The following is a 26,918-nucleotide window of genomic DNA, read 5'->3' as shown; positions in this document are numbered from 1 at the left end:
TTGTACAAATTTTCTTTCAGCACTGAAATTAATTAGACCGCGCTTGGGAATCGAGTAAATGTGCGATACGCTCGGACTGCGCATCCTCGGATCGCAGGTCGTCGTTTTGCTAGCTTTTAGATCTGCTCGTGGAGTCATTTTTTTTTTTTTTTTTATTAATCCGACAAATCAGGAGATTGCCAAGCGTTCGAGACGTAGGGGGCTCTGCCCGAAGAGACTTCAAGAGTCGAAGAGGCTATATGCCGAAGCGGCCCCTTAAGAAGAGGGCAACTACGATGGTCTTTCGTTCTTTCGAACGGACAATCATCATTTATTTGGCCACGTTGTCCCTCCTATATTTTTATACGTATTTTATCAGGATTGACGAGGAGAGACGGTGAACTATCTTTTTCACGAAATTTTCTCGAGTCTGCATTTAAGTAAGATAAATATATTTGATTTTTCTCACGCCAAATAATGTATAATTGAATAGATTTTTACTGAGTCAATTATACGAGATCTATGCACTGCGAAATATTCTCGACTTTAATGGTAACTTTCTTAAGTTATTAGCTTTTGTATCACCGTCTCTTTCTCGCTTTCCCAATGGTTTCGTTTGTGCCTTTGTGTTCCCTTTCAGCTTTAGGTGGTCCACTTCGGAGAATCTGACGACTTCCAGGTGTTCCTTCAATGTTCTGTTTTACCTGTACTTTTGTGCCCCTTTGCAGGTTTAGGTGGATCACCTGGAAGCAGCCATTTTTGGTATAATCATCATGGGCAATTTATTGAAATCGAGCTTACTGCACTTGTCGGTAGAAGGTGTTAAAATATGTTAAACGATGTTTGTGAATCTTTTTCGCGATTCGAACTGCGTCCACGGTAGCTTGATAGGGAAGATTGTTTCGTTTAAATTGATCTCTCGAGCAAGTGGCTGCGATTTCTTTCGGAAGAGATACAGGGTTTTGGAGTTTTTGTGAGGAGCTCATCGTTTTTTCAGCCGGTTCTCGGGCTGCCCAGAGTTGTAACAGGTGGCAAGTACAAACGTCATTTGGAATCTTCGACGCGGAATCGAGTCATCTATCGATCACGCATAGTCCGACCGTCCCCTACCTCGACCGACCTAGTCCGCTCATGTGTTCGTGGTGGTGACCTGAGAAGATCAGTAGAGGGGGTCATTTGATATCGAAAGTTGCGTTGCTGTATTTTTCCTGCAGACCTAGCACCACCCAGCACAGCCCAAAGTCTTTTCTAACCATCATCAGCCACTTCTGATCACCTTAACCTTAGTTTCTTAGTTGTGATAGTTCTTTTCTTGATAGGCCGATTGATCTAAAACATCATAATGCGTAACACATTGAAATACATTTACTATTCTATTCGAATAACGTGATACATATCAAACACTGTCTGCGATTATAAATTTAATATATTTATCCACACTTGCACTTCGTGCAGATCGTTATGTACAAAACCGAAAACTAACTGACTTTTCTAACGACAAAGGCAAATTAACTCATTCTCAGAAATATTTAGGATTAGGACAAGTATTGAACCGTTTTCGTCAGTGTACATAATAATATGAGAGAGAAATGCATACATGAAAATGTGTGCATGGGGTATATGTCGCGTATATGTGTAATTGGGATACATGCAATTCGTCGCAAATTAAAAACCTCATATTGAGTGACATCCTGATTATTATTTTTGTTCTTATTAATGTTGTTGTTATTATTATTTTTATTATTATTAACTGCACGAAAAATGACGGTCAATGCTGATATACAGCACTATGGTAATTTACAATACATAGTATACTAACTTTCATAAATTAGAGTAATCATTAACTTTATCTGATCTAACTTATACATTCGAGTGGAAAGTTCATACAATTTCTATTATATACTGTCCATATATACTACTTGTTTCTCTCTATCTCTCTCTCTCTCTCTCTCTCTCTAGATTGTGTTTTCTGTTTCTTCTAAAAGTGCAAAACGGCGAAAGGAAAGCAAGAAAGGAAGTAGTACTTCTACAGAGAACAGTTAGTGCTAGGTTCGCATAAAAAAACAATTAACCGATAGTAGAAATCTTCTATCTTGAAATAACATGAGGTATTTTCTTGCAGATTTGAGTAGACGCAACATGTAATATAATAATTTTGTTACGCGGGTTGAATGTTTCATAACATATACAAATAAAAAACATAAGTAGTTTACGATACAGAAACTAATCAAACCTCTGAAATTAATAGCAATAAAAAAGATCGAGAACATTAAGAAGTTTGAAAATCGAAAGCAACAACGCAGCTGCTCGCGCACGTTCACGTTACGCTACGTGAAGTGAGCGTTTTGTATGCTTTCTGTATAACCATCCTTTTTTCCCTCCTCCATCGCATATACAAAAATTATTCTAATCTTTCTAACGTGACATTGTGTATGAACAAGTTCTATGCATGAAATCTTAAATTTATATCGCTACCTTCGCACTCGGATATTGTACATAAATATCTTCCATCGAAAATTCAGGGTAATAAGCGTGTCTCTAGTCTTCAATATGTCGACGATTTTGACTTTAATTCTCCCGAGATGGGACAAATTGCGTATGTTCCTCGACGTTTGCACTTTGGAACTGAGCGTTAAAAGGATTAAGATCCTAGTTACGGAGATACCTAATTTTCGATCCTTTCAACGTTACATTACCCTCGATGATCGGAATCACAAAATCGAATAGAATTTCCCTTACTAAAGTGCATGCCGAATCATTTCTCTTTAAACGTAGAAAATTCCCGTTCTGTGAGTAATTACAAGCCGTGAACTTTTACAATGAAACCTAGCGGCACGCAAATCGCTATTTCCACATTTGCTCATACCGTTCCTAAATGTATCTAGAACATATCGAGGTTAGAATCCTTCTTGGTATTGTTTCGAATCTAATCGAGCTTGAATCACTTCTAATTGTACCTTAGCTTCGCAATCTGGAAAATTCTCCAAATCGTAGTACTGCGGTGCTATTTTCAGCAGCCAATCAGCTGCAACCAACAAGTGAGAGTTATCAATTAGATATCTGTTACGGGTGTCGTATAATTACAATTGCTATTTTTTCAACAAAAAAAAAAGGATTCAAATTTTACGTACGCTTAATATCAGTCACAGTTCTAATATAATTTTTGGTCGTGAGCACAAATTCGTTATAAATTACCCACTCGGGTTTATGGTCTAGACAACTGCTCGGATGGAGTTGCACAACTTGATTATCTTTTATGGTCAAATAATGTCCAGTTCTTTCCAAATGTGCTACCTGTAACCGAAAGGAAGCGTTAGACCCATGGTTTCATTAAACAGAAATATATACCCGCTACTTATGTTCCCTATGCATGTATATCAATTTTTTTCACTAAACTATTCATTTAATAATTGCACTTACAATCAAATGTAATTTTATTTTAAACGCACCTGCATGAAAAACCCGTTTACAAGTGCCTTTCGGATGTTGATGTAATAATCTTTTGATGTAAATTCTGTAGAAGTCCTCTTTAAGTAGAATCGGTCCATTATTCTACTGAGTTGTTGTCTCACGTTGTCTCCACTTTTCAGTGATCGATAATTTACATAGTTTTCATAGCACCACTGTGGATCCTCGAATTCTGTTCAAATTAATAATATTAGTTGCTAAATGATAATAACGGTAAACGTTCAAGAAACTTACTTTGTTTGAATGAGTGATAAACGTTTAATAGGGTCAAGTGATCACCATCGATGTGAGCAAACTTCATCTTAGCCGTGTCAGCATCCTTTTTTGACTCATTGGGTCTTACGAAACACTGTGGGACTAATACCATATCAATTGTCAATATAAACCACACAAAATTACCTTACCCCGAACCTGTTGCTAGTACCTAACTCGGACATTGTTAACTTCTACAGCAACGGTAACGTAAGATAAATTATCACTTTATGTAGTTTCACTTTTACGAAAATAAAGGTAGTTTTATAAACGGCTAATGCCTCTCTAATGTAGAACCCAAAGTCTTACGATATAATGCAATCTCGGATGAGAAACTTTAGTACTTTACCTGACAGCATAGCGGTGATGCTAAGAATTTCATTGCTGCAATTATGGTTGCAAGAAGCAATAAGCATTTTCGCCAGTTGAGGATCTAATGGAAATTCTGCCATGACAGCACCTAAATCCGTTAAATTTCCATCGTCATCCAGAGCTGCCAAATAATTCAGCAATTCCAAGGCTCTCATAAGCGTTTCAGGTGCCGGCGGATCCATAAAATCAAAGTGTACCTGAAATTAAAATTAGCTAATATTACAATGGGACATTTTCTTTATAGGACTGAAAATATATGGTGCCCATTATATTTAGCCGTATCTCAAGTAGTCTTATACAAAGTGCTGTACACAGTAAATTTCATGCATTTTAATAACAAGCATCAGGAGACTTATAGTATCTCGCTCGAGCTTAAGCGCGCAGAGCACGTTTCTCTCAACACTCGGTGCTGAGTTTATCGCTCAAGAATGTATCTGGCTCTAAACCCGAGTTTTTTTATATACGTCATAAATACATAAATACAAGTTTCATTCTTACTAAATCGTCGATTCCAAGTTTTTTCAATTGTAGAACCACACTTCCAAGGTTAGACCGAAGAATTTCTGGATACGTATTCTCCTGCATTTCATTTTTGTAAGCTTTCTCTGTATATAATCTGAAACATTTCCCAGGACGAGTTCGCCCCGCCCTCCCTGCTCTTTGCTGAGCGGAAGCTTTACTAATAGGAGATACAAGGAGAGACTCCACCCGGATTCTAGGATTATATACCTGTGTGAGAATTTCATAGAGAGATAAGATAACTGTAATGCAGACGCTAACGTATGAGCCATATCTGAAGAGTTACCTTTTGCTTAGCAAATCCTGGATCGATGACAAAAACTACTCCATCGATGGTTAGTGATGTCTCGGCAATGTTAGTTGACACAACAACTTTTCGACCAATTGCTCCATTTGACTTTGTAGGCGGAGCAGGGTCAAAAATTCGTTGTTGTAAGTTTGGTGGCAGCGTTGAATATAATGGAATACACTTTAATTCACCTACTTCTGGCCCCAGATTATCCATTTCTCTCTTGATTCTTTTACAAGCTTCTTCGATTTCTTCTTGACCTGTCAGGAAGAGAAGTAAATCTCCAGATACATCTTCACACATGTGTATCTGAATAACGGTTCTAATGGCAGCTTCTAGATAGTCCCTTTCTGGCTCAGGCGTGTAAAAAATTTCTACAGGATGTGTTCGACCAGGTACATTCATTAAAGGTGCATTATCAAAATACTGTTGAAACTTTCCAGCATCCAATGTTGCACTCATAATTACAAGTTTCAGGTCCATCCTCTGTTTTATAACTTCCTTCAGCACACCCATTAACAAATCTGTAGCCAAAGTCCTTTCGTGTGCTTCATCCAACAAAATCACTTGATAAGCATTAAGCATCGGGTCAGACATTCCCTCTCGTAAAAGCATACCATCTGTCATGTATTTTAAAACAGTATTCGCGGAGCTACAATCTTCAAAACGGATACTGTAACCTACTTGTTGTCCTGCTTTGTGAAAACGGAGATCCATTAGTATTTACTATATCGGATACCTTAATTAGTAGAATTTCAAATATTAGAATAACTTGCCGAGTGCAACGTCCATTTCTTCCGAAACTCTTTGAGCAACAGACATTGCCGCCACACGCCTCGGACATGTGCATGCAACTCCTTTGGAACCTATACACTTTGAATACTCGACGCACCATTGCGGTATCTGCGTAGTTTTCCCAGAACCAGTTTCTCCAACTAATACAATGCACTGATGTTGGGCCAAGAGTCTCATAAAATCAGCACGGTATTCAAATACTGGCAACGTAATTCTCTTCTTATAGAATTCATGATAACGTGGTGTAAATGGTAATCCAGTATATGGATTAAGTTGGACCTGTGCCTTTGGTACGACAGATGCTATTGTTGTATTATTTGTCGTGCTATCTCTGCAAAAGATAATAGAGTATAAATCGCTACTTTGTTGGTAGCAAATGGCAATACCGAAATTAGTGGTTTAATACACAACGATCAATGTCAGAGGTTACATCTCTTTTCATGGATGTATAACGATAATGTAAATCGATTGATTTAACTGATATATAGCCTAGACATTTTTGTGGTGCAAGCATCCAGTCCACTCAATAATAAGTAAAACTTGAAAACCGCTCGCTAAGGGCGGTATTGCAGAACACGCAGAATCTAACACTGAAAAAGGTAGCAAGCATTCTACTTCGTCCGGAGCAATCCATTTCCCGCCAATAAATAGTGACCCCTCTACAAAGTATTAATGACGACATTGGTATGCTTGAAAATTCATGCAAGTAAACCGACGATTCTCCCCAGGCTCTTTTCGGTAACAACATAAAAATTTGAACAATGCACATGGTAGAACGTGCCTTAGAATTGTCAGAGGAACATCGCGGTTCCTGAAAAAATACTCACGCTTTCCGCTTGACGTAAGGGTCCACAACGTCGATCCTTCGTTTCGACATCACGCGTGCTCGCCAGGATCAATTTAAAGAAAAATTGTTTATGAAAGTTTACACGAGGCGTCACAAAATGGCACGCCAACAGGCCAAAGCTCATGGCCTCCCCGTCGATGATTCCGAACTTTCTCAGAACACCAACAGAGTACGGTAAACTGAAGCCTTCCGGACTTACCTTAATTTAAAAACAGAAGGTAGAGGGAGATAGCACCTTGGGGTAAATTGTATAAGGCCGATATTTCATTAGCGCTACAGTGACAAGCGACGGAGCGACGAAGCGCGAAAAAGAGGTTCTGATTAGCTACAGAACATACGACGGAAATTCTCCCATTCCGCTGGTTCCCTACAGCCAATCGAAACCTCTTATTCGCTCTTCGTCGCTCGGTCGCTGTAGCGTTAATGAAACGTCTCCCTAATCCGAATATAGTGAAAATGTTAAAAATGAATACCTCCCGCGAATCTGTAACTTTCACTATGATAGAAACCAACTCATCTCTGGATAGAAATGTGAGGTACTTCGTATGAGATTGACATGGACGAGTGTGAAATTGGATCTAAGCTCAATGGCAGCAACGACGTTCGGTTAAATCCTATGAGATGATACACTACGCAGTAAATGGTAACTTGACACATCCTTTATTTGTCGTTTAAATAAAGTTTGTTCAAATATTAAGTACAAAAAAACAATCAGTGATGCCACGGTAAACGTTCCAAACAAGAATAGTTGTTGAGAACTTGGAGATTTCATGCGGTAAGAGTAACGAGAGGTTAGGAGCGTAGTACAATCGACAATCGACTACAGAAAAATGGAAATTTCTCCTAAAATTCAAAAATTGGATCAGACGGTAGTAAACAGGATTGCAGCTGGTGAGGTTATCCAACGGCCAGCCAACGCATTGAAAGAATTGATCGAAAATAGGTTAATATTTAATTATCAACTTTCAACTTCAGTATGCCGTATACGTGCGCGAAATTATTTTCCTCCTAAATTTTCTCTTTATTATATACTTTTTTACTATTCTACGTAGCCTCGATGCACGAGCTAATAACATTCAAATCCTTGTCAAAGAGGGTGGACTAAAATTGCTGCAAGTAAGTATTTAAACGATGTATGCAAACCTATTCTCCTAATTATTGGCAATAAAATTCATACACAAAGGGATTTTCTAAAAGATTCAAGACAATGGAACCGGAATTAGAAAGGAGGACATGGAGATCGTTTGTGAAAGGTTTACAACCAGCAAATTACAAAAGTTTGAAGATCTGAGATCGATATCTACGTTCGGATTTCGAGGAGAAGCTTTGGCAAGCATAAGCCATGTTGCATTGTTGACAATTATGACAAAAACTGCTGATGAAAAATGTGCATATAAGTGAGTGCATTCAAATAAATGCAGGCACTGCTCCTTAACACTCTTCCTATTAAATTATAATTATATTATTTTTCTACCCTAGAGGATCGTACATTGACAGTAAATTAAATGGGCAGCTGAAACCTTGTGCTGGAAATCAAGGTACAACGATAACAATTGAAAATTTATTTTACAATGTTTCTACACGGCGAAAGGCACTGTCAAATATATCCGAAGAATTGAATAAAATCGTAGAAGTTGTTACCAAATATGCAATCCATAATCCTGCAGTAGCATTTATGTTAAAAAAACAAGGAGATTTAACTCCACAGGTAAGGAACGGCATTATGGCAATTCCCTAGAAAATGATTAATCTCATTAATTAATCTTTGGACACGATAGATACGAACAATGTACAACTCGACAAAAGTAAATAATATTCGAAATCTCTATGGAAATTCTATTGCTCGAGAGCTCCTTGAGATAGAACATGCACATGAAAAATATAAATTTAAAATGCAAGCTCTTGTGACGAACCCCAATTATTCGAGCAAGAGGTTAATATTTCTCTTATTTATCAATCACAGGCTTGTTGAGTCGACATGTAAGCATTATAATTCACACGGTCTACAAGTATCCTTTAAAATTCTGTACATTATTCACGACATTGGAAACATTTTATAGCTATCCGAAAAATGCTGGAAGATTTATACTCGATATATATCCCAAAGAGGACACATCCGTGGTGTTATTTGTCTCTAGAAATTAATCCAAATAATATCGATGTCAATGTACACCCAACAAAGCATGAGGTTAAATTCCTTCATGAAGATGCAATAATTGAACAAATAAAACTTGCTTTAGATGAGAAACTAGCTAATAACAGTGCTGCAAGAACCTTTTATATGCAAGCAAGATTACCAGATGTGAATATACCAAAGGAGGTCTTAGAAGAGATTTTACCAGAATACCAAAAAGAGAATTCAGGAAAATCAAAGAAAACTCATGCCCGGGAAATGATTAGAACCAATTCTAATGATCAGAAACTTGATAAATTTAATTTTACGGTACATTCTGCGATGAAACATAGCAGAATTAATTCCAGTAACTCAGAAATTAATATTAATGACAATAGATCAGGGTTGATTAATGTCGTTTTTTCCACTGTAGAACATGCAATAAATTCTAATAAACAATTTGAAAAGGGGAACGAATTTCAACTTGAGAGAAATGCTGGAAATAAAAATGATAAGAAGACTGTATCTAAAACTGAAAATAATGCTGAAAAGGAGATTGAATCAACTGATGACGTTGAGGATAGTTTTAGTGGAATTTTAGATGAACCAATGCAATCTATCCAAGTTCTAAAATCTATTAATGATACTTCTGTAAATTACCCATGTACATCGATACAATCCGATACGGCACAAGTTATCCCTTCAGTCCCAAATAATATTGATTTGTGTGAATCTATGGATGTGTACATGCAAGATAAGCAGAATAAGATGGAACTTGACACAGGTAACGACAGCACAAATAATGTTGCAAATAAAGCATTGAAAAGAGTTTATCAATACTTTAACAATGGAAATGTTATAGATCATAAAAAGAAAATCAGTGAAAAAAATCAGAAAATGTATACTAATGAAAGGATTACAGTGGATAATATTTTAATAACATCAAATAAAATTCAGAATGAAAGAGTAAACGATGTTGAGATTTCAAATGTTATTCAAGAACAACTTTGTAAGGGAAACATGGTGCAAGAACCAACGACTTCACCAGAACAATCAGATACTCTAAACAAAAAAGAAAACGAGGCACAGAACTCAGGATTTAAATCATATTCAGTGAATCATTTCAGACATGAAGTAAAACTGATTAGTGTCTTGAATTTACGCAAGATGGTAGAAGATACTTATCACCAAGGCCTTAGAGAAATTTTATCAAATATGACCTTTGTTGGTTGCGTTGATGAAACTTCAGCTCTAATTCAAAGTGGCGTTAATCTGTATATTTGCAATACTCAAAAATTAGCGTAAGTACGTTAAAAAAGTAATATCCTACTAAGCATCAGGAGACATATATTTATATGAAAAATTAAAAATTAAAACCCGTCTAGTGAGGAGCTCTTTTACGAGATAATGCTGTATGACTTTGCAAACTATGGAGTAATAAAATTTACGGTAAGTGAGCAAAAGGAGAAATTTTGTAAGTACGTGCATTAACTCGCAAAGATGTCATTAATTTATTAGGAACCACTACCTTTGTACGATATTGCAATGTTGGGTTTAGACTTGGAAGAAGCAGGATGGACAGAAGAAGATGGAAAAAAGGAAGACTTGGCAGAAAGTGTGAAAGAATTATTACTGGAGAAGACGGATATGATGAAGGAGTATTTTTCTGTTGTCATTGACAAGGGAGGAAACTTAAGATCTTTACCAATACTGTTAGGTTAGTAACAGAATAGAACATCGATTCTATTTACTGCATTCAACGTGTGTACTTAGAGGGATGAAACATTTTTATTTTTTAATTATGCCATCGATTAAAACAGAAATCCGTCTTTATTGATTTTAGATAAATATTTTCCAAGCGAAGCAGAAATTCCACTATATATTTTGAGATTAGCTACAGAAGTAAACTGGAAAAAGGAACAACCTTGTTTCAATGATATTTGCAGGGAAACTGCCAGATTTTATAGCCGTATCGATAGAAACAGCAAAATTTATGATTGGAAATATGTTACAGAACATGTCTTATATGCGGCTATTAAAGGAAGTTTGTTGCCACCGAATCATTTTGCTCATGACTCGACGATACTGCAAATAGCTAGTCTACCTAATTTATATAAAGTTTTTGAAAGATGTTAAAAAGATAATAATTTTTTAAAAGTATTTCAATGGTATTAATAACTAAGAATCTGAACACAATGTACACAATTTATATTTTTTACATTAGAGAGTACTTAATTACATTAAGCTTGTTTTCATCCCATATGAATTCCAGGAAATGTCACTAGTGTAATACAAATATTTTATTCCACAACATATAATAACGGTGTAAATATGACATGACATAATGTAAGGAATATATTCATAGATCTGATGGGGATAGGTATAATTCAGCTACCCTTTTGCCACTCCCACTAAAGCTGGTCGAACTATTCGTTCGTGTAGCTTATAACCCACTTTGGAAACCACTACTATTGTTCCTGGAGCTTTACCTTCCACCTCCTGTTAATTAAAAATCAGCATTATACTGACTGAAATGAGGAATTCGAGAAAACACCAGAAAAATGTTAAGGATGCTCTAACCTGTTGAAATAAAGCCTCGTGTTGATTTGGATCAAATTTTTCATTAATTGGATTTAATGATATTAAACCATGTTTCTTGAATACCTAAAAAAATGCACAACAGGACCAAAGCTATGTTTATTTAAGTAAATATGCACAGTTTCAAGTGTAAATTATAGACTAATTTTTTGCCTTTTGCATTCTATAATTTATTATATCATAAAAATAGTTCTAGCCTAGTGACATCATAAAATGTACCTTATGCAATTGTGCCTCTGTCATTATTAATCCCTCGTAAAGACTTTTTAAATGTGGATTTTTGTCGGTAACTTCATTTTTAGGAACACTTTCTGTAGCTTTTCCTAGGATATCTGCGACTTCCACCAGATCTTTACAAAAATTTTGTATCCCAAAAATCTTTGCATCTTCTATCTGTTTACTCAATCTGACCCTAAGATTTTCACTATCCGCCAATGCCCTTTTATACTTATCATCAATTTCCGCATTTTGCTCTTTTAGTTGAGCAAGGTCCTTGTTAAGCAGTTCAAGCTCTGCCTTAAGTTTCTTTTCATTTTCTTTAAGATCTGGGACAATAGTCTGGGCCTCTCCGCTCTCTACTCTCGTCTGCTCCGTTGCTTGACCGTATCCTCGTTGTTGCCAATAAATGGCAGGATTCAAGTAGGAATGTCTACACTCCAAAACACTCGATTAATGTTATCAGTTAATTTCATAAGGAAAGCAAATCGTACAGACGTTTTATTATATTTTTCAATACGTTAAAATTTTCCGGTAAAACTGCGTCCTAACCGGCACGAGACTACGAACACGAGCCTTTACGACTAATTCATAATCGCACATATTTCGTCCATACAATCAAACGGACCGAGCAGCAAAGTGTCTTCGGCCAATTCTACTCGAACTGTACTTGCTCGATAAATGTTAGCCACATAATGAGATTCATCTAAAATTCGGCAGTTACCTAACATTTAACTTGCACAGACAGGTTAAAACGCAGATTTTAACCGCTCATTCAATGTACGGGCAAGGTGAAGCGCTTACCTTAAAGCCACATTCTTACGAATTTGGTACACATTCTGATATACATTTTCAACCGTGATTCGACTAATTTTCAACATCGAGGGTAAGGCAATCGATGCCATGGTTTCCTTAGATTCGCGAGCGCAAGACTTAACAAAACGAAACGAATGATGAAATTCATTCGTTCCTCATCGCTCCTCGTGTCTGCCAGAGCGTAGCGCCAATCACCGCCAATAGCAACATTGAATACATACAGTCACAAGTAACGTAAGCTCACGCTCGAAACGATTTTAACGATGATGGAACTTGTTGCGACACGAGCGCCGTTATTGCTGCGGATGTTAGACGTATCCGACACGTTGCTTCATCACCGAGATGATGGACGAAGTACCAGCTCTTATCTAAACGAATTACTTAATGCCTCTTTTCAAGCATGCGACTTATAGTAAATAATTGGTGCGTCGAATTGTAGTTGCATCTCTAAATTATATATTATTAAGGACTAAAGCGCCAGGTAACTTCCAAAATAAGCCGTCCGACGAGTCGCTGCGATCTTTTTGGAGGGAGATGTAGGGAACCATGGGGGATTATCACATTTTCAGCGAGTTTTCGGAATACCCAATCGCTCCTGAACTTTTTCCGCGCTTGCGGCCCCGCCAGCCTTAAAGATATAGTCCTTCTCTTCAAAATGAGCCGTCGAGCGAATCGCTACGATTTTTCCCGACGATGTTGCAGGGACGTTCGTTGCTCCAAAAAAATTGATTTACAAAAACATTTATGATTGTTTTGATCTACACAGAATCTTCCGGAAATGAACTACTTAGTGGACTACGAGGACAAAAAAGAAGCGTAAAACCCGTCGGGTAGAAATTCATATTTTTTATTCAGAGAATCTCTCACCACGCGCGACTTTCCTCTCGGAAAAGGCGACTAGGGTATCCTTGACAGTTTCGGAGAAATATGAATTGATTCCAATCGAACATAGCAATGTCGTACGCATACAAATCTTGCCTCGTTAACACGCACACGTGCAAAGGTGAGAAAAATAGTGGGAAAAGATTACCGAGCTAAAAGTCAAATTTGAATCCATTTCCATTGACTTTGACACGAGCTACGGAGGGTGCCGCCGAATAAGCGACGCCCAACAGATTCTGCGTTTCTTGCTGCACGTGTTGCTGCTGAGACTGAATTCGTTCCAATACCTGAAAGAGCAAATTATTCGGTAATATTACCCCGGTAGAAATGATCGCTGCATGCCGCAATAAACCTTTCTTCTTCGCGAATTCGATTCGGTGAAAATCGCGAAGTACAGTTTCACGCAATCAAGCGGTCTTTCTCGAGCAGCTTGTAAATCGCCCCGTTGCGCTCGCACGCAAATCGCTCGGCGTCAAATCACCTGGTAGGGTTGCAGCTGCAGTTGTTGCAGGTGCGCCTGTCCGAGAGCGAGAAGTTGCGCCAATTGCTCCCGATACGTCGCGAATTCTGGAAGAGCTTGCACCGGAACAGCCTGAGCCCTCTGGGCTTGCAGGTATTGGGTCGGGTAGGGCGTCGAAAGGAGCTGGTCCTGGGCAAGCCGGGAGGGCGCGGCTACGTATGGGGACGCGATCGGTCCGAATCGGTCCCAGAGGGGGCCTAAGGACGGAGAAGAGACGAGCAGACCGTCGCGTCGACTCGGCAAGTTCGCCGGACGAAACGTGGAAACTCACCCAGACCCGGGTTCCTGTAGGCGAGAGCATACGCCAGGTTCGGCTGGACTCTTTGAGCCAAGCTCGGATTGCCGACGGTAGAGCTGAACGCCTGATGGGAACTCGGTCCGTTGAACGCGTACGAGGTTTGCGTCAGTCCGGGCCGAACGAAACTGAAGGACGCGTGTTGCTCCGGCCCGCCCAGCACGTTCGATGTCCTTATTCCGGGCCCGGGTCCGGGCCCGGGTCCGGGGCCGGGTCCGGCTACTTGGTCGGCCGGCTGCTCGGCCCAGGCCGAGAGGCAGGTCGCGGCGCAAACGAAGCCGATGATCTGCAACCGAGCGAGCGCCCGAGTCAGACGCTAGATCAACGCACGGCCGAAACCGGCAGCGGCGGAGCCGCTCACTCACCAGCATGACTGACGAAAGGGGGTGTCCGCTCGCTGCCGAAATTCACCGAGCAATTCCGCTGACGGTCCCCTGCGGGCAATTATATATACCGCGGAAGCGTTCGCCCCGGACGTGAGCGGCCTCGCAAGCGTTACCTACGGACGTTGTATCGGTACGTTGGATGTGTAATACGATTTTTAACTCGAACGTGCGCTGGAAAGCTGTCGGTGCTTCTCCTAACGAGGAATCGAGTCGGTCGGGAATATCGATGCGACGTCGCCGCGTAGAAAGCGACAAACTCTCTACCGTCGATTAAGGTCGGAGGGATCGCGAGTAGATTCGGGAGCATTTTTAAAAAATCCCTTCTGCGCGGATAAGGAGATCGCGCACGCGACGATCCGGTGTTCTACTTACCGAGAGGACCGTCGTTCCAATATGTACTTCGAAACCGAGGGAACGAGAGAGAGTCAAACGTTCCCTTGCTTCGTAGCGGCTTTCGACCGCATGTTTAAACCTCTCCTTCCACGGGAAGCTAGAGCGGTTCTAAAAGTATTCGCCTCCTTATTTTCGGGCGATTCCTCCCGACGAAATTCTTCCTATTCGGAGCGCCCTTCGTGTTCACCTCTCGCGACCCCCTCCAACCCTCTTTTCAACCCCTTACACATCAAGGCGCGGCATGCGACGGTTCCCACGAAGACCCCACCGTTGAAGGCTGTTTACATTTGCGGACCGAGATAAACCTCGGAGTAAACAACCCCAATCCCAAAGGACTCGCGCGACATTTTCCTTCTCGATCCAAGCCTCGAAATGCCGGATACTTCGAGGGTGACCGAGTACGGTCGGAGAGCGAGATCCCTCCGTTTGAAATAACGATTCGAAGGAACCTCACCTCTCACGGTATGCACGATAGAACCGATCTCGTGCCGCGTGTCGCGCCAAGACACCTCTAGAGGTATCGGTATAGGACACAGATCGTCACTTTTTCGAATACCGTCTGTCGACGAGGGCCGTACAAGGGTTACGATATCCATCGAGATCTTGCGTTCGAAGGAGCGTTTCGGGAGGTCGATCGAACTCTCTTCCGCGTAATTACGCGCGAACCGACGTGATCGTTTGCCATCCGGTCGGGTTCCAAAGGCGTTGTTTGCAATCGCTCTGCTTCGCGACGTTAGTAATGGCTCGAAGAAAATTTGCAAGCTCCGAGGGCGTCGGGCTCGGAGACATTTCTCTTGCAAGACGAAGCAAGGCCACGGACTCGGCAAGCGCGTTTACCCGGTGGTGTCCGGAGCTCGCGCAATTCGTCCCCTTTAAAGAATTCTATTCTTTGGCTTCTTCCTCCCGACGCGACCAGCCTTTCGACTGGTCGATCGATATGGTTCGCTTTTGAATCTCTCGATGCTCCTTTTCGACTCCTGCACCGAGCAAAATCGACTCGACGACTCGCGACGCTTAACGTTCCGTCACCGAAGCGGATCACTTTCGAGTCGGCAATTTCCCTGCTTTTCTTGTTTCCCGGACCTCGTGCCCATTTCTTACTTTTCTAGGGACTCTCCGTTCATCTCTCGCTTTGCTCCGAAAGGGAATCTCGAATCGGATCCATGGATCGACCTTTTCTTTCATTAGCGTTTCTCACGAATCCCGTCAAGTGACAGGGAAAGGAAATTAATCGAACGGTCTCACGTATCCGAGATTCTCCTATATAAGTACTTTTTGGCTCAACTATTCAGCGTTCCAGTTCGAACGGGGGAGAACATTTTACGAAACGATCGAGGAAAATTCTGCGACCGGGTTTCCAACGTGATCCTTCTTCCGGTAAACGTGCTACAAAAGGACCTAGTGACCTGGTACGCTTCGCGTGCACTTCCATACCGGAACGTCACGTCTGACACGTTGTTAACGGTTGACTGAAAGTCCGAAATACATTCGGGTATAATTAGCGGTTCGTGAAACTTCCGGTTAATAAAGTTCTCCATTGATTACGAGACGTCGTTAAACCGCACGTGATAAATAATTAGTAAAGTGAAAACTATTGGATTTCATTAACCCTGCCATGTCAGCCAGTTTCAATGGATCTTTTGACTGCCGCGTCCCCGCTGAATTTTTTTCCGTACTCGCGTTCATTCCGGTTCTACCTTCAATATGAGCCGTCAAGTCCCTGTATCTCCCTTGAAAAAATTCGCAGCGGCTCCCTCGACGAGTCGCCTGGAAGGTATCAAGGTTTATTATCGAGGAAAGCGCGGTGCACGATATATCTCCGACGCAATCGACCCTAGCCAGGATATTGGGATTAATATTTTTATTAATAACTGGAATTACCGTCCGCGCCAATCGTAGTCGTGATCACTGGGAGAAAGAAAAAAAAAAAAAAGTAAAATGATGTGGAATGATACATTGAATATGTAACATTCCATCGTATTACGATATCTGCCATACAAGGCTGCAATTCATTCATAGCCAATGCTACCGCTACTTGATTACCTTGATTAAAAATACTTGATTTACAAATACATGCACCAACCGAACGAATCAACGTCTCAATTTCCTTCGAATTAATATTCGTCCTTACTTTGTTACAGCTATGCAATACGATAACGAGTCTAACGGTAATTTGACGTTCGATTCAATTAGGGTGATCCTACGCATCACAAATTGTATTACTTGATCGGGTTTTGACCGTCAACCTCGACGATCGATTTCGACGGCCACCTCGTGGATCGACTGCAGCCGTGTTAGATGACCAGCCTAGTAGAGAGGTACTTACTCTTCTTTTACCAGCTCGGCCCTGGGGGGCTGAATAGCTAACGTGTAATAATGACGATCGTAAAACATGACCTCCTTAACACCTAAGCACATTCAAATTAAAGAATATAACGTTCTATTATTTTACAAGTGCACATTCCTTAATTACTTGTTCGGGTCGGAGTCGGTTACTACGATAACGGTATCGTTTCATTTTAATACGCTAATTTGCTTTTGAGAAATAGAAAATAGAAAAAAAAAACATCTACATACCGTTTTGCTTTCGCGAATTTTTTCTTCGTTCAATTCTCTCATTCTTTTTCCTCGAATCGTCGTCGACGTCTGGCCCCTTCGGAGTCCCTCGACGTCCCTCCAGAGGGATAGAAAGAGACAGACTGCGGTCTCGTTAACGGCAACTGTCGTTAACGCTCTTCGGCCCGGACGAACAAATGCGGTTCACGTGCTCGTCCTCCCAACTAGTGATTTACGCCGAGTTCGCCAAGTCGAGATTTACCGCCACGACGCCGCGACGCCGCGACGCGGAAATTAATAGTTAAACGGCGGCTGATTTCCATCGGTTCTCGTGTCGTATCGTTGGATATCTTAATAGTTACGCGTTACGGAGAGAGGGAGAGAGCGAAACTGAACGTGTTCCCGGACGGTCGCGATCGATTTCGATGTCGCGAAAAATTCCGAAGAATCCCAGAGCTATTGCACGAACAACGAGCGTGCCTCGTGAAGGGTGAAGCCGTTAAATCAGGGCCCATCGATTTCTAATTACTTAGTAAAGCACTTATCAGTCCATCCATTTCTTCTGAAATAAATAGCAAGAACGTGTAAATATCTGCTACGCCGGCAGTCCTCGACCCGGCCCCAGCCGTTCTATGTCGACTGGCCCCCCGCGAGCCGAGAGGCGCTCTCGGCCCTTCCGTCGGCCTCGTCCTCTGGACCGACGGGGACGCTTCCGGGGCTGGGTCCCGGATGTCTCGACGCCGGCCGCGGCACCCGCCGGTTGGAGAACCGGAAGTAGCCCCGTAGCCTCTCCTTCGCGGACCTGCAACAGCCAGGGCATCACCTGCAGGACCATCGACCAACGGGACATAGGAAAGGAGAATGTAGAGGGACCCTCGCGTACGGAGCTTCGCCGAGAATGCGAGACGTTTTTGCGAATGAGACCGAGAAGGTGAAGAAAGATTGCGACCAGTCATGGGATCGATGATTCGGGTCGTTAACTCCCCCTTCGGACCGCCGAAGAAACGTCGTCACCGGATATCGAACCTCTCCTGCTTCCTTTTATGCACGTGCAGAAGTCGGCTTCGTCATGAATGTCGAGCCAATGAATCGTTTATTGGGTTACTTGCGAGTTGCCCCTTTTCCCCTTTACTTTTTCTCACCTACGGGAAAAGAAGAGACGAGATGCCCGGTTTCCCGTTTTTTCCTTGACACCCTTCATTTAAACGCAATGAGTTGCAGCGCTTCCCGAAGGAACTCGCTCTTGGCGAAATTAATTACAGACGTTGAACGCAAATTAGAGGACTTCTCGCTTTATCGTTTCAAGAAGGAAACTGCCAACCCCGAGGAACTCATTCGAAATGAACGCTCCCTCGGTAATTTTAATCCAATAATCCCATTAGCGACTCGAAACGTCTCATTTATTTTGGAATCGCGATGTTCAAATCAAGCCCTTCGTTCCATCCTCCTTGCACTCGAGTAACGTAGTCGTTTGTCTGGCGAGTAGAGTCGAGTCCTGGTGCTTCTTCGATACCCGATGGGTGCGGGGCCTCCGCGGAATTGGGAATTTAATGTCCGCGTGTCTGAAATTCCTGCGGTGAACGGGGCACCCTTCTAGAAGGCGAGAGCACGATCGACCTAATAAATGCGAAACGCGAGGACGAGTTATCCCGGGAATACGAGGTATTCGCGAACGGGATCGGCGGGTACGCGACGACATTCCGATTACGGGGAGAAAGGACATTGCATAACGCGGAAAGGATTTTCCTTTTCTCAGAGGAGAACGCGAGCGCCCCGATGCGATGGGAGAGTACAATGGATACGGATGCACCCTAGGATCATCGTACCCAGGCCCCACGCGTCGAGGCGAACGAACGGGATCGGCAAGGCACTCCGACGAAGACCACGTCTTTCGAGGTCTTCTTCGAGAGTCGTTCGCGCGACAGCGTTCGTTCCGTATATTCCAGCCGCGTCCTTCTACGAATGCGTCGAGTTTTCGCGTCGGAAGCGACGTCGACCGGGAACTGCGCATCGAGCCAACCAAGAGGCGCTAACGACGGGGTAAAAGACAAAGGCCCCCGTCGGGCCAGTCGAAGCCACCGCGATCTCGCGGGGTCGGCCGGCAAAGGAGCGGCTAGCTTTTTAATTACGTTCCACTAATCATGACGTTGCGGTCCGGCTTCGGTTATTCATCGGACTTTGGAGGTACCTTCGGGTCCTGTACGTCCCGGGATGCGGGGTAGGGAAAAAGTTCGTCTTGTCGTTATCTCGCGGAGCGGTCGCGAGGAGTCGTGGGACGATCGCGCGCTAATCAGCCCTAAGGAGCCCGAAGTGAAAATCCTGTCAAGTGTCGACGAGTAGTCGAGCTGGAGGCGACTCGACCGGTCCAGGTGGCGAGTCGCGTACCTCTCGACCTAATTTTCCCCTTTTCATCCCTGGTCCTCTCGGAAGGTACTCTTTGGCCTTATTCTTCTTCGCGCCTCGCGCAAAGTAGCGATGATAAGAGCCGTCACCGAACGTTGGGTCCTACTCTCTCCCCCTCTCTCCCCCTCGCGGCCGCCGGCCGAGGGGGGTTCGTTCCCGAACCCTCTTGTCAGCAGGATTTATTCCCCGGCGCATCGTTGGCCCTGCGCTGGGGAGTGCCCGCTGATTCCAACTTCCTCGTTTCGAACAATGCCTTTTATTCCCCGGGACGTACCTGCTCATCTGCCAGGAGGCATAGAGACCCGGCGTCGTCATCGTCGGCAGAAAGGCCAGCCACACGAACAGCGTAAATGTGATGTCGAAGTGTCCGCTGTTCTCGTACGTCTCGATCAAAACCAGTTTCGCCAACCTGGAACAGAGCGAAGATTACCGGACAATTGTTCGCGATTCTCTCCGAAACGCGACCGGTCGCGACCTTCTCTAGATCGTCCCGCGGCGAATGTCGCTCGACATCCCTCGGAATTAACGGAACTCGATATGTATGTACACGCGTGCGTACGAACGATACCTCGATGTTTTAGTTTCCTTCGACTCAAGTTTCGTTCTGGTTCCGCGCAGTGCCGAAAACAGATCATCGCTACGCCTGAAGAGGCAGGATTCGTTAGTTCGCCCCAAAGCTTGCTAAGCCACGTCGTCAAATTACAAGGGAGATTCACGCGCCAAGATTTTCTCGGCCGTCGACCACAGCGATGCCTAGCGATTCCCTGGCCACTCGGCTAGAAAAATTTCCTCGGCTTCCGAAAACGTCATCCCCGGCGTCGGAAGTCCCCGGCGGCCTGACCCGGATCGCGAGCTCGTTATCGTCAAGGAGTTTTGCATTTTAGATCGAATGCAGTTATATGCCAAGTATTATTCCAGCCGCCTGCGGTCGAACGGCCGGGCTTACGACTCGCTTTCACGGGCGACGCGTGTTACGTTTACTGCAACCCAGCACCTCTCCGGCCGAATGTCGGGAGTGTCCGTCACATTTACTGCTCTGTGTAAATAAGAAACCCCATTACCGGAAATCCCGTCAGTTACATTTTTTACGGAGTGCTATTTTGCGACAAATAATCCTCACCTAAAACATCTCCCCGACCGCTATTAGAGGTACTAAACCGCGGAAACTCCTATACGCCCAACCCCTAACTCGGAGAATCTTCTTCCTAACCTCTACTTCCCCTCATAAGGCTTTATTAAAACTTCCTCCGAGCCTTGACGGAGCTCTTGCCGCGTGGGAAGCGGATTTCACCCGGAGTAGCAAGTTCTCCGCAATGCGAAAGAAACGGTTCGCCACGGCCATTCCGGTGGAGATTTCTTCCATATCGCGTCAACGGATACCTGCAAACCATCGCTTAAAGACAAAAATGTACCGGGGCGATGATCATTAATAACCAATTGCCTTGCCGACGCTACTACGCTTGCCACGGGAAGGGGGTCTCTTCCGCAACGCGAACGCGATACAATTTTACCCACCGAAAAAGAAACGCTCCCTCGTTATACATCGAATCGACCAGTGGCTGGACAGGGGCTCCCTAATTGAAACATTCTTTCGTTCGCCCTCGCTTTCCCGCACCTCGCATTCGGTTGCAATCGCCTCTACCCGGAAACCCGGTTACTCTCTTGGAGGTCTGCGAATAAGGCATTCTCCCCGAGAGCGCACTAAATTCCTGCAGGGAAGGCAATCCTGGGGCAATCCAAGTGCGTTTCCGAGAGTGCGGCATTGTTGCGGATCCGGCGAGCGTCTCCGCCAAATGGGCCGGCAACATCCGATCTCACGGCCCTAATCGACGGCCGGTTAGAGTTCCGGTGCGCGGAGAGGAGCGAAATTCGCGAGACCGGTCCGTTTCCTCGCGAAACGGCTCCCGGTAATTCGTGCCGCGAAGTCGAGATTTCCCGAGAGCAAAGAGGGGTCGAGGCCTCTCATCGAGGGATCCGCGCTCGATTCGTCGGCCGGCGCGAAAGGAGGAGCGGCTCGACCCTTGGAAGAGATCAAATAATCCGCCGGGAAACAGGGGGACCTTGCTCGATTGAACCACCGGTCAATAAACCATTCGTCCACACGACGCTCCCGGCGCTCCCGGCGCTTCCGGCACTTCCGGCGACGCTTCTTGCTTCCTCGATCTTGCGCACCCCCGCCCTCCGTCCGGACGGGGCGCGTCCCGTTTATTCGGCAAACGAGGAAATGACGCGATTCGCGAGTTTTCTAAAATTACGCGCGTACAGTATAGGTACTCGAGGGAACGGACGGATTGGTTCCTCGTTTTCCTTAGAAGGCCGGCGGAAAGTCCGGCGATAATCCTCGTTGATGCCGAGGCGAATCTCTTTCGGACAAGTAACGCCGTATATTTTAACTTTACGACGTATCGAGAGCGCCATTCCGCGAACTCCGACTTGACGTCCATCGGCTCGTAATATGGACTTTACGAGTGGATCGTAAGAACCCGATATCCCGCGAGAGGGAATCGTTTCTTTTTCGTATAACGTGCGAATCATTCCGAAGATGACGGAAAATCCGGACAGGAAGTTCGAGTAACTCGAGGAGTACCGGGAAAGGCAAAACTCGCGAGGGCGAGAAATTAAGGCGACGCGTGGGCGCACTCTCACCTGAGAACTGTCAAAGGACAGAGACATATGGCGAAGACCGACACCATGAAGATGAGGTACTTTTGCGTGCGTCTTTCCTTGCGGACGTCGAGCTCCGCGTCGTACAGGTCGTAGGCCGTCGACAGTCTGCCCAGTCCTTCCGTGCCGCTTTCTCTTTTGCCCTCCCGATTATCCCTGCAACGTTCAACCAGTATACGCTTTGGGGAGTCGCCCCTGGTCTTCTCGACTCTTCGTCCTCGAACGTTGGGCAAACTGGAAAGGCCGGGAGTATCTAGCGACGACGCGCGGGAAGAGGGAAGGAGAGAACGAAAGAGGCGAGGAGACGGATAACGAGCTACGACTCACAGCCGCCGGCGGTGGCGGAGAGACGTTCTTCCTTTGAAAATTAACGCACGTCGAAATTCCGTTCAACGGAGGTCCGATCGCTCCGATCGGTCACGGGGATCGGATACAGAGTAGACAGAGTTTCCAGGGCCTGGAAAAAACCTGACCGATAACGTACGATGTCGGGGCTCCGTCCGGCACCACAAATAGAACCCTCGGAAGAGAAAACCTGCAGCCCTGTCTACTCGGCTGATTAGATTCCTTGGGGGTGGGGGAAGCGATCGACCCCTCATGGAAATAAGGAGGCAAAGTCTTTTCCATCCTTTCCATCGTTCCTGCCGGGCTATCGTGGAAATTCCGCCAAGGCCGATCCCTCTTTCTCTCGGAAAATGGCACGAGGCGAACTTGTCTAACTTTCCCGACCTCTGGAATCTCCGGATCGCCCTGGGTGGAAGAAAACATCCCACGGTTGACTTCTTTGCTCCATCGAGCAAAGAAACTCGTCTTATTCGAAGGAGCGCTTCCTATCGATCAACCGCCTTTTCTCGGGACATTCCTCGTCGTCCTGGATAGAAACGGAACTCTCGGGACGAGTAGCTCGTTCGCTCGTTGGCCCGCCGGATTAGCGTCCGTTCGACTTAATCGGACTATCCGTCGGTTATCGTCTTCCGAAAATGTATGCGTTCGAATGAAAACTCTGCCTCGAGAATGAAAGAAACCGCTACTCTTGCCCTCTCTTCGGCTTGGCTCGCGAGATGCACGCCTTTTAGCGGATCCTCGAAAACTAATCGGGTCCACCTTCACTCGACGAAAGGAAATTCATCGGGGGAGGTATCTCTCCAGCCCGGAAATAGACTTTGGGCGGACGGCGCCCGTCCAGCCTCGGGGGCGCCCGCAAGATGGATCGAAAGAGGAGTGGAGAGACAACCTAGATGGACCGACGTAAGAGGTCATTAGGGGATCTTACGAGATGTCGTTGCTCAGGCGACTGCCGTGTCTCGAATCTCTGCCACGTGCCTCGAACATGGCCACCACCAGCGGCCCCTCCTGGGCCTGCAGCTCCCTGCTCGCCTTGACGTAAAAGTATGCCGTTATCGTGAGTGGCGCCACGTAACTGGAATCAGACGGAAGTGGCTCCAAAGTCGTCCGATTGCGACGAAAGGAGAAGACTGAATTGGTGACTCTTTGGAAGATGTACTCACGTTCCTATAAAGAGGCCCCTCATGTACTCCTGCATGTCGTCGGCCAAATTCACAACGCAAATTCCAATTCCCTGGAAGTGCTCCTTCGTGAATGTCTGAAACAAGGACGGACTTCGAAAAAGGGACCAGTCCCCCAAGGAGACGAGGAATCAAGGATTCAACGCGTTCCCATCCGAGTCGCGGTTCCGGTCGCGGTTCCGGTCGCGCGTTCGATGCTCCGAGTTTACGATTCGTACACCAAATTCCTCGTTACTTGTCCTTTAAGCGTTTACGCGTGTCTCACCTCGAGGTCCAGGTAAGTCGTGTAAATCGGATAAGGCAACACGATGCAGACCGCGAAAAACCAAGAGCCAAGGGCACACACGAATCCTGGAATCCTCGGCTTCCCGGGGTCGCTCAAAAGCCGCAAGCGATCTCCCGCGATCAGCAGATACGTCATCATCGAGACGTGGATCGGTATGTCCTGAAAGCGAAAAGGATTGTCCACATTCGGGTAGGTTAAGGGTAAGATGTGCGTATATCTCGCGTCCAGGCGAGAAAAGCGGAGACGGCCTCGAATCGAATAACCCTCGAATGCGTCGATGCATCGAAATCCCGTGGTTACGAGAAGTTGTCCCGTTATTCGTATCGCTAAGATATTCCCCGGTGCGGTCCGATCACTGCGAGGTCGTACTACTTCTTCGAGGGGCCATGCTTTCCAGTGTTTTCCCTCGTCTATCATGCTTCCGGTGCCGTCGGTCCATGAGCCGGGTACGCGTCGTCCGTGTAATTTATGCGGAGTTCGCGTTCCTTTCCTCTCCGAGAAAATTAGAGGTGGAAAACGTTTACCCTCTCCAGACTCTACATGGCAATGAGATCGTGCACTAGTCGGAAAGTGGATTCCGCCCGGGCGAATCCCTTCAAACGAGCCTCGCTAACGATCGCCAGCCAAAGCGCTCGGTACTTGTACTTTCGATTTCCGTTTCCGTGGGTACCTGCCGCAACTCGCGTAATCCGACACAAGGTAGAAGATCGCAAACTAGCTGACCGGATATCTATCGGGGACTCGCCATCCTGGTCGATTCGCGACGTCCAAGGAAACTCCCGCTTTACCGTTTCATTTCATTTCCTACCTCGGTAGGAAATAATCCGCCAAAATATCCACGAGATATCGAAAGACAGTTAGAAAATGTCAACGATGCGTTCTTTGAAGACGCACCTGGACGCGATTGAGACCTACCCAAAAAATGTCTCTAGCAACATGCCAACATTGTTAAATGTTTCCAAACGTATCCGACGTGTCTCGTTAACTGGCACTCTCGCGCGTGAAACCCGCGTGCATAAAGGACGAGGTTTTCGTCTATTTATTCCGCGTAGCACGGAATACTCGTGGCGACGGCGGCGTTAACTGGCGTTTCCGACAATGAACCGACATTTTCCAGCGCGTCCCCGCGAACGAATTGGCCGGGCTCGAGCGCGCGCTCCTTCCCTCAGAATTTCCATTCCTTAAACCGTGTCAAACGAGAGAGCTCGATGCACGTTCCAAATTCTCTTACCCACCGACGAGACCGATTCGCGTCAAGTGGTCGGCCGATCATCGACTTCTCCAATTGTGATTGCTCCCAATGCCCTCGTAACTGTCCGTAACATCCACGTGCGCGTTACATTAACAACGCGTGGTTACATTGTCTCTCGATCGACTTATCGCGGATTCGTTTCGACCGTGTACACTTAAAAGTATATATCAGTCAATATAAGGTTAACCTGTAGCATAGGCAGAAAGAAGCACAGGAACTTGCCGAAGACCCAGTTTTGCACGAGGAGAACTGCCAAGGAGATCGGAAGAACGAAGATGCACTTGATCGCGTCCGAGACGGCGATGTTAATGAGAAAAGCGTAGGTGGGGTCTCTGTAGAGCCGGTATTTTACAACGTGGTATACCATCGCCAAGTTCATGAGAGTTCCAGCGAGGATTAAAGCCGCGTACATGACGACGAAGAGCGGATAAACGTTCGCCACGGAGCTTCTTAAATGCGGCCGCGAAAAGTCGACGGTCCCGTTGCGAAATCCCGTCAGATAGTGGGCCACCGTTTCCAGCCATTTTTTAGGGATCCCGTCGATGTCCTCCTGCGAGAGGCGCATCCTCGTTCTCGTCTTCCTCACGTCTTCTCCACCGGCTGACCCCCGACCGTCCCTTACTTTGCAGTGCCGATATATTACTTTCCTTCTTACATGAGACTTGTTCCATTCGCGGTCTTAGCGACAGGTTCTTTCATTCAAATGTCTCCCCGTTCGTAAAGAGTTAACGCTACGATGTTGTTAAAAGAGAGATCTTCCTTCCCCCCTCTGCGTTTTAATCGTAACGAGACGACGCGCAGCGATACGGCGGGGAATATGATATACGATTTCGTTCGAATCAGGGAAAATTTTCGATTCAAGTTGACACGTGGCGTCGTTAAAGAGGACGATCAGGAATAAGTCCGTTAATTTCAATTTCCATGCCAAAGTGCGAGACGTAGCTTAATCTTTGCTCTCCGAGATATTCCTATCTATTTTATAATATTTAAACACGCGAGAAATTTATTTACTTCCGCGGAACCGTTTTCTCCCGCTTTCCCCTGTTCACTCAAAAAGGAAGAGCGGATATTCAAGATTAAAGGGTGCAATAATAGCGGCTGCGGTTACGGTGGCTACCTGTTACGCCTCTTTGAACCGACATAATTTCTCAGAAAACACCATCGTCATTGTCGAGGGTTTGGGACGAATCCGGCCCTCCAACCCATACAGTCCAACCGGTATATACGAGCCAGTTAACCACGGCCGCATGAAGCGAGTAGTTTCTTGAGAGCTGTCTCCTTTAACCAAAAGCAAAGGCTTCAAAAGATAAAACCGATTCTATTCGATTTTGTCTGTAATCAAACGGTCATGAAAAAGTATCCTCCACTTCGATGCTCAAGAACATAAAATTGGTACCTCTCGACTCGCGCTTGCTATTAACTCCTACCACTCATCCATCTACCGAATAACCTTTTCTTTTCATTTCTCCTAGGGATTATTCATTCAAGTTT

At 44.9% G+C, this 26,918-nt stretch overlaps 5 protein-coding genes across 10 annotated transcripts; 1 reads left to right on the top strand and 4 right to left on the bottom strand.

Moving 5' to 3' along the window:
- Window positions 1-1,387: 1,387 nt before the first annotated feature.
- LOC105701374 (putative pre-mRNA-splicing factor ATP-dependent RNA helicase PRP1) lies at window positions 1,388-6,690 on the bottom strand. 2 transcript variants are annotated; one of them, XM_012428073.1, is made up of 9 exons: window positions 6,502-6,690; window positions 5,656-6,005; window positions 4,877-5,571; window positions 4,570-4,800; window positions 4,049-4,268; window positions 3,682-3,804; window positions 3,429-3,619; window positions 3,111-3,273; window positions 1,388-3,004 (listed from the first exon to the last, which is right to left on the bottom strand). In XM_012428073.1, the coding sequence occupies exons 1-9, from the start codon at window positions 6,549-6,551 to the stop codon at window positions 2,877-2,879; spliced, it is 2,151 nt and encodes a 716-aa protein (XP_012283496.1). In that variant the 5' UTR covers window positions 6,552-6,690; the 3' UTR covers window positions 1,388-2,876. The 2 variants fall into 2 exon arrangements, with proteins under 2 accessions (XP_012283496.1, XP_012283497.1); XM_012428074.2 differs by lacking the exon at window positions 6,502-6,690 and adding an exon at window positions 6,086-6,163.
- A 301-nt stretch (window positions 6,691-6,991) lies between these two features.
- LOC105701360 (DNA mismatch repair protein Mlh1) lies at window positions 6,992-11,005 on the top strand. Of its 5 annotated transcripts, none has more exons than XM_012428044.2 (10): window positions 6,994-7,164; window positions 7,237-7,464; window positions 7,574-7,637; window positions 7,719-7,918; window positions 8,001-8,229; window positions 8,300-8,501; window positions 8,582-9,935; window positions 10,020-10,083; window positions 10,153-10,351; window positions 10,478-11,005. In XM_012428044.2, exons 2-10 carry the CDS (start codon window positions 7,352-7,354, stop codon window positions 10,768-10,770), a joined length of 2,718 nt encoding a protein of 905 aa, XP_012283467.1. In that variant the 5' UTR covers window positions 6,994-7,164; window positions 7,237-7,351; the 3' UTR covers window positions 10,771-11,005. The 5 variants fall into 5 exon arrangements, 4 of the variants coding, with proteins under 4 accessions (XP_012283467.1, XP_012283468.1, XP_012283466.1 ...); XM_012428045.2 differs by having other exon boundaries at window positions 6,994-7,464; window positions 8,582-9,418; window positions 9,497-9,935; XR_001104210.2 differs by having other exon boundaries at window positions 6,992-7,464; window positions 10,193-10,351; window positions 10,478-10,617.
- Window positions 10,826-12,466, bottom strand: LOC105701361 (grpE protein homolog, mitochondrial). The gene is made up of 4 exons (XM_012428048.2): window positions 12,253-12,466; window positions 11,452-11,881; window positions 11,215-11,298; window positions 10,826-11,133 (listed from the first exon to the last, which is right to left on the bottom strand). The coding sequence occupies exons 1-4, from the start codon at window positions 12,351-12,353 to the stop codon at window positions 11,026-11,028; spliced, it is 723 nt and encodes a 240-aa protein (XP_012283471.1). The 5' UTR covers window positions 12,354-12,466; the 3' UTR covers window positions 10,826-11,025.
- A 633-nt stretch (window positions 12,467-13,099) lies between these two features.
- On the bottom strand, window positions 13,100-14,332 carry LOC105701134. The gene is made up of 4 exons (XM_012427577.1): window positions 14,327-14,332; window positions 13,938-14,247; window positions 13,628-13,863; window positions 13,100-13,433 (listed from the first exon to the last, which is right to left on the bottom strand). The coding sequence occupies exons 1-4, from the start codon at window positions 14,330-14,332 to the stop codon at window positions 13,299-13,301; spliced, it is 687 nt and encodes a 228-aa protein (XP_012283000.1). The 3' UTR covers window positions 13,100-13,298.
- A 3,594-nt stretch (window positions 14,333-17,926) lies between these two features.
- On the bottom strand, window positions 17,927-25,992 carry LOC105701133 (prolactin-releasing peptide receptor). Its single transcript, XM_012427576.1, has 7 exons — window positions 25,615-25,992; window positions 24,155-24,334; window positions 23,872-23,966; window positions 23,637-23,783; window positions 22,346-22,519; window positions 19,974-20,108; window positions 17,927-18,098 (listed from the first exon to the last, which is right to left on the bottom strand). The coding sequence occupies exons 1-7, from the start codon at window positions 25,990-25,992 to the stop codon at window positions 17,927-17,929; spliced, it is 1,281 nt and encodes a 426-aa protein (XP_012282999.1).
- Window positions 25,993-26,918: the final 926 nt, after the last annotated feature.

This window comes from Orussus abietinus, unplaced genomic scaffold, assembly GCF_000612105.2.
Source record: "Orussus abietinus isolate OABI.00-Male unplaced genomic scaffold, Oabi_2.0 scaffold673, whole genome shotgun sequence".
Taxonomy (NCBI): domain Eukaryota; kingdom Metazoa; phylum Arthropoda; class Insecta; order Hymenoptera; family Orussidae; genus Orussus; species Orussus abietinus.
This window is presented reverse-complemented; position numbering and strand designations above follow the sequence as displayed.

Coding starts and splice junctions, on each gene's coding strand:
- LOC105701374 (XM_012428073.1), bottom strand. CDS start 6,551: ATGTCGAAACGAAGGATCGACGTTGTGGACCCTTACGTCAAGCGGAAA. Junction 6,006..6,501: donor CCTTACGTCAAGCGGAAAGC/GTGAGTATTTTT, acceptor TATCTTTTGCAG/AGATAGCACGACAAATAATA. Junction 4,269..4,569: donor AACTTGGAATCGACGATTTA/GTAAGAATGAAA, acceptor TTTTAATTTCAG/GTACACTTTGATTTTATGGA.
- LOC105701360 (XM_012428044.2), top strand. CDS start 7,352: ATGGAAATTTCTCCTAAAATTCAAAAATTGGATCAGACGGTAGTAAAC. Junction 7,919..8,000: donor GATGAAAAATGTGCATATAA/GTGAGTGCATTC, acceptor TTTCTACCCTAG/AGGATCGTACATTGACAGTA. Junction 9,936..10,019: donor TGCAATACTCAAAAATTAGC/GTAAGTACGTTA, acceptor AAACCCGTCTAG/TGAGGAGCTCTTTTACGAGA.
- LOC105701361 (XM_012428048.2), bottom strand. CDS start 12,353: ATGGCATCGATTGCCTTACCCTCGATGTTGAAAATTAGTCGAATCACG. Junction 11,882..12,252: donor CGTAAGAATGTGGCTTTAAG/GTAAGCGCTTCA, acceptor TTTGGAGTGTAG/ACATTCCTACTTGAATCCTG. Junction 11,299..11,451: donor CAGAGGCACAATTGCATAAG/GTACATTTTATG, acceptor GCATTTTTTTAG/GTATTCAAGAAACATGGTTT.
- LOC105701134 (XM_012427577.1), bottom strand. Junction 13,864..13,937: donor CTACAGGAACCCGGGTCTGG/GTGAGTTTCCAC, acceptor CTCCGTCCTTAG/GCCCCCTCTGGGACCGATTC. Junction 13,434..13,627: donor TGCAGCTGCAACCCTACCAG/GTGATTTGACGC, acceptor TTGCTCTTTCAG/GTATTGGAACGAATTCAGTC.
- LOC105701133 (XM_012427576.1), bottom strand. CDS start 25,992: ATGCGCCTCTCGCAGGAGGACATCGACGGGATCCCTAAAAAATGGCTG. Junction 23,784..23,871: donor AGGGGCCTCTTTATAGGAAC/GTGAGTACATCT, acceptor GTCTGATTCCAG/TTACGTGGCGCCACTCACGA. Junction 20,109..22,345: donor TGTCCTTTGACAGTTCTCAG/GTGAGAGTGCGC, acceptor GCTCTGTTCCAG/GTTGGCGAAACTGGTTTTGA.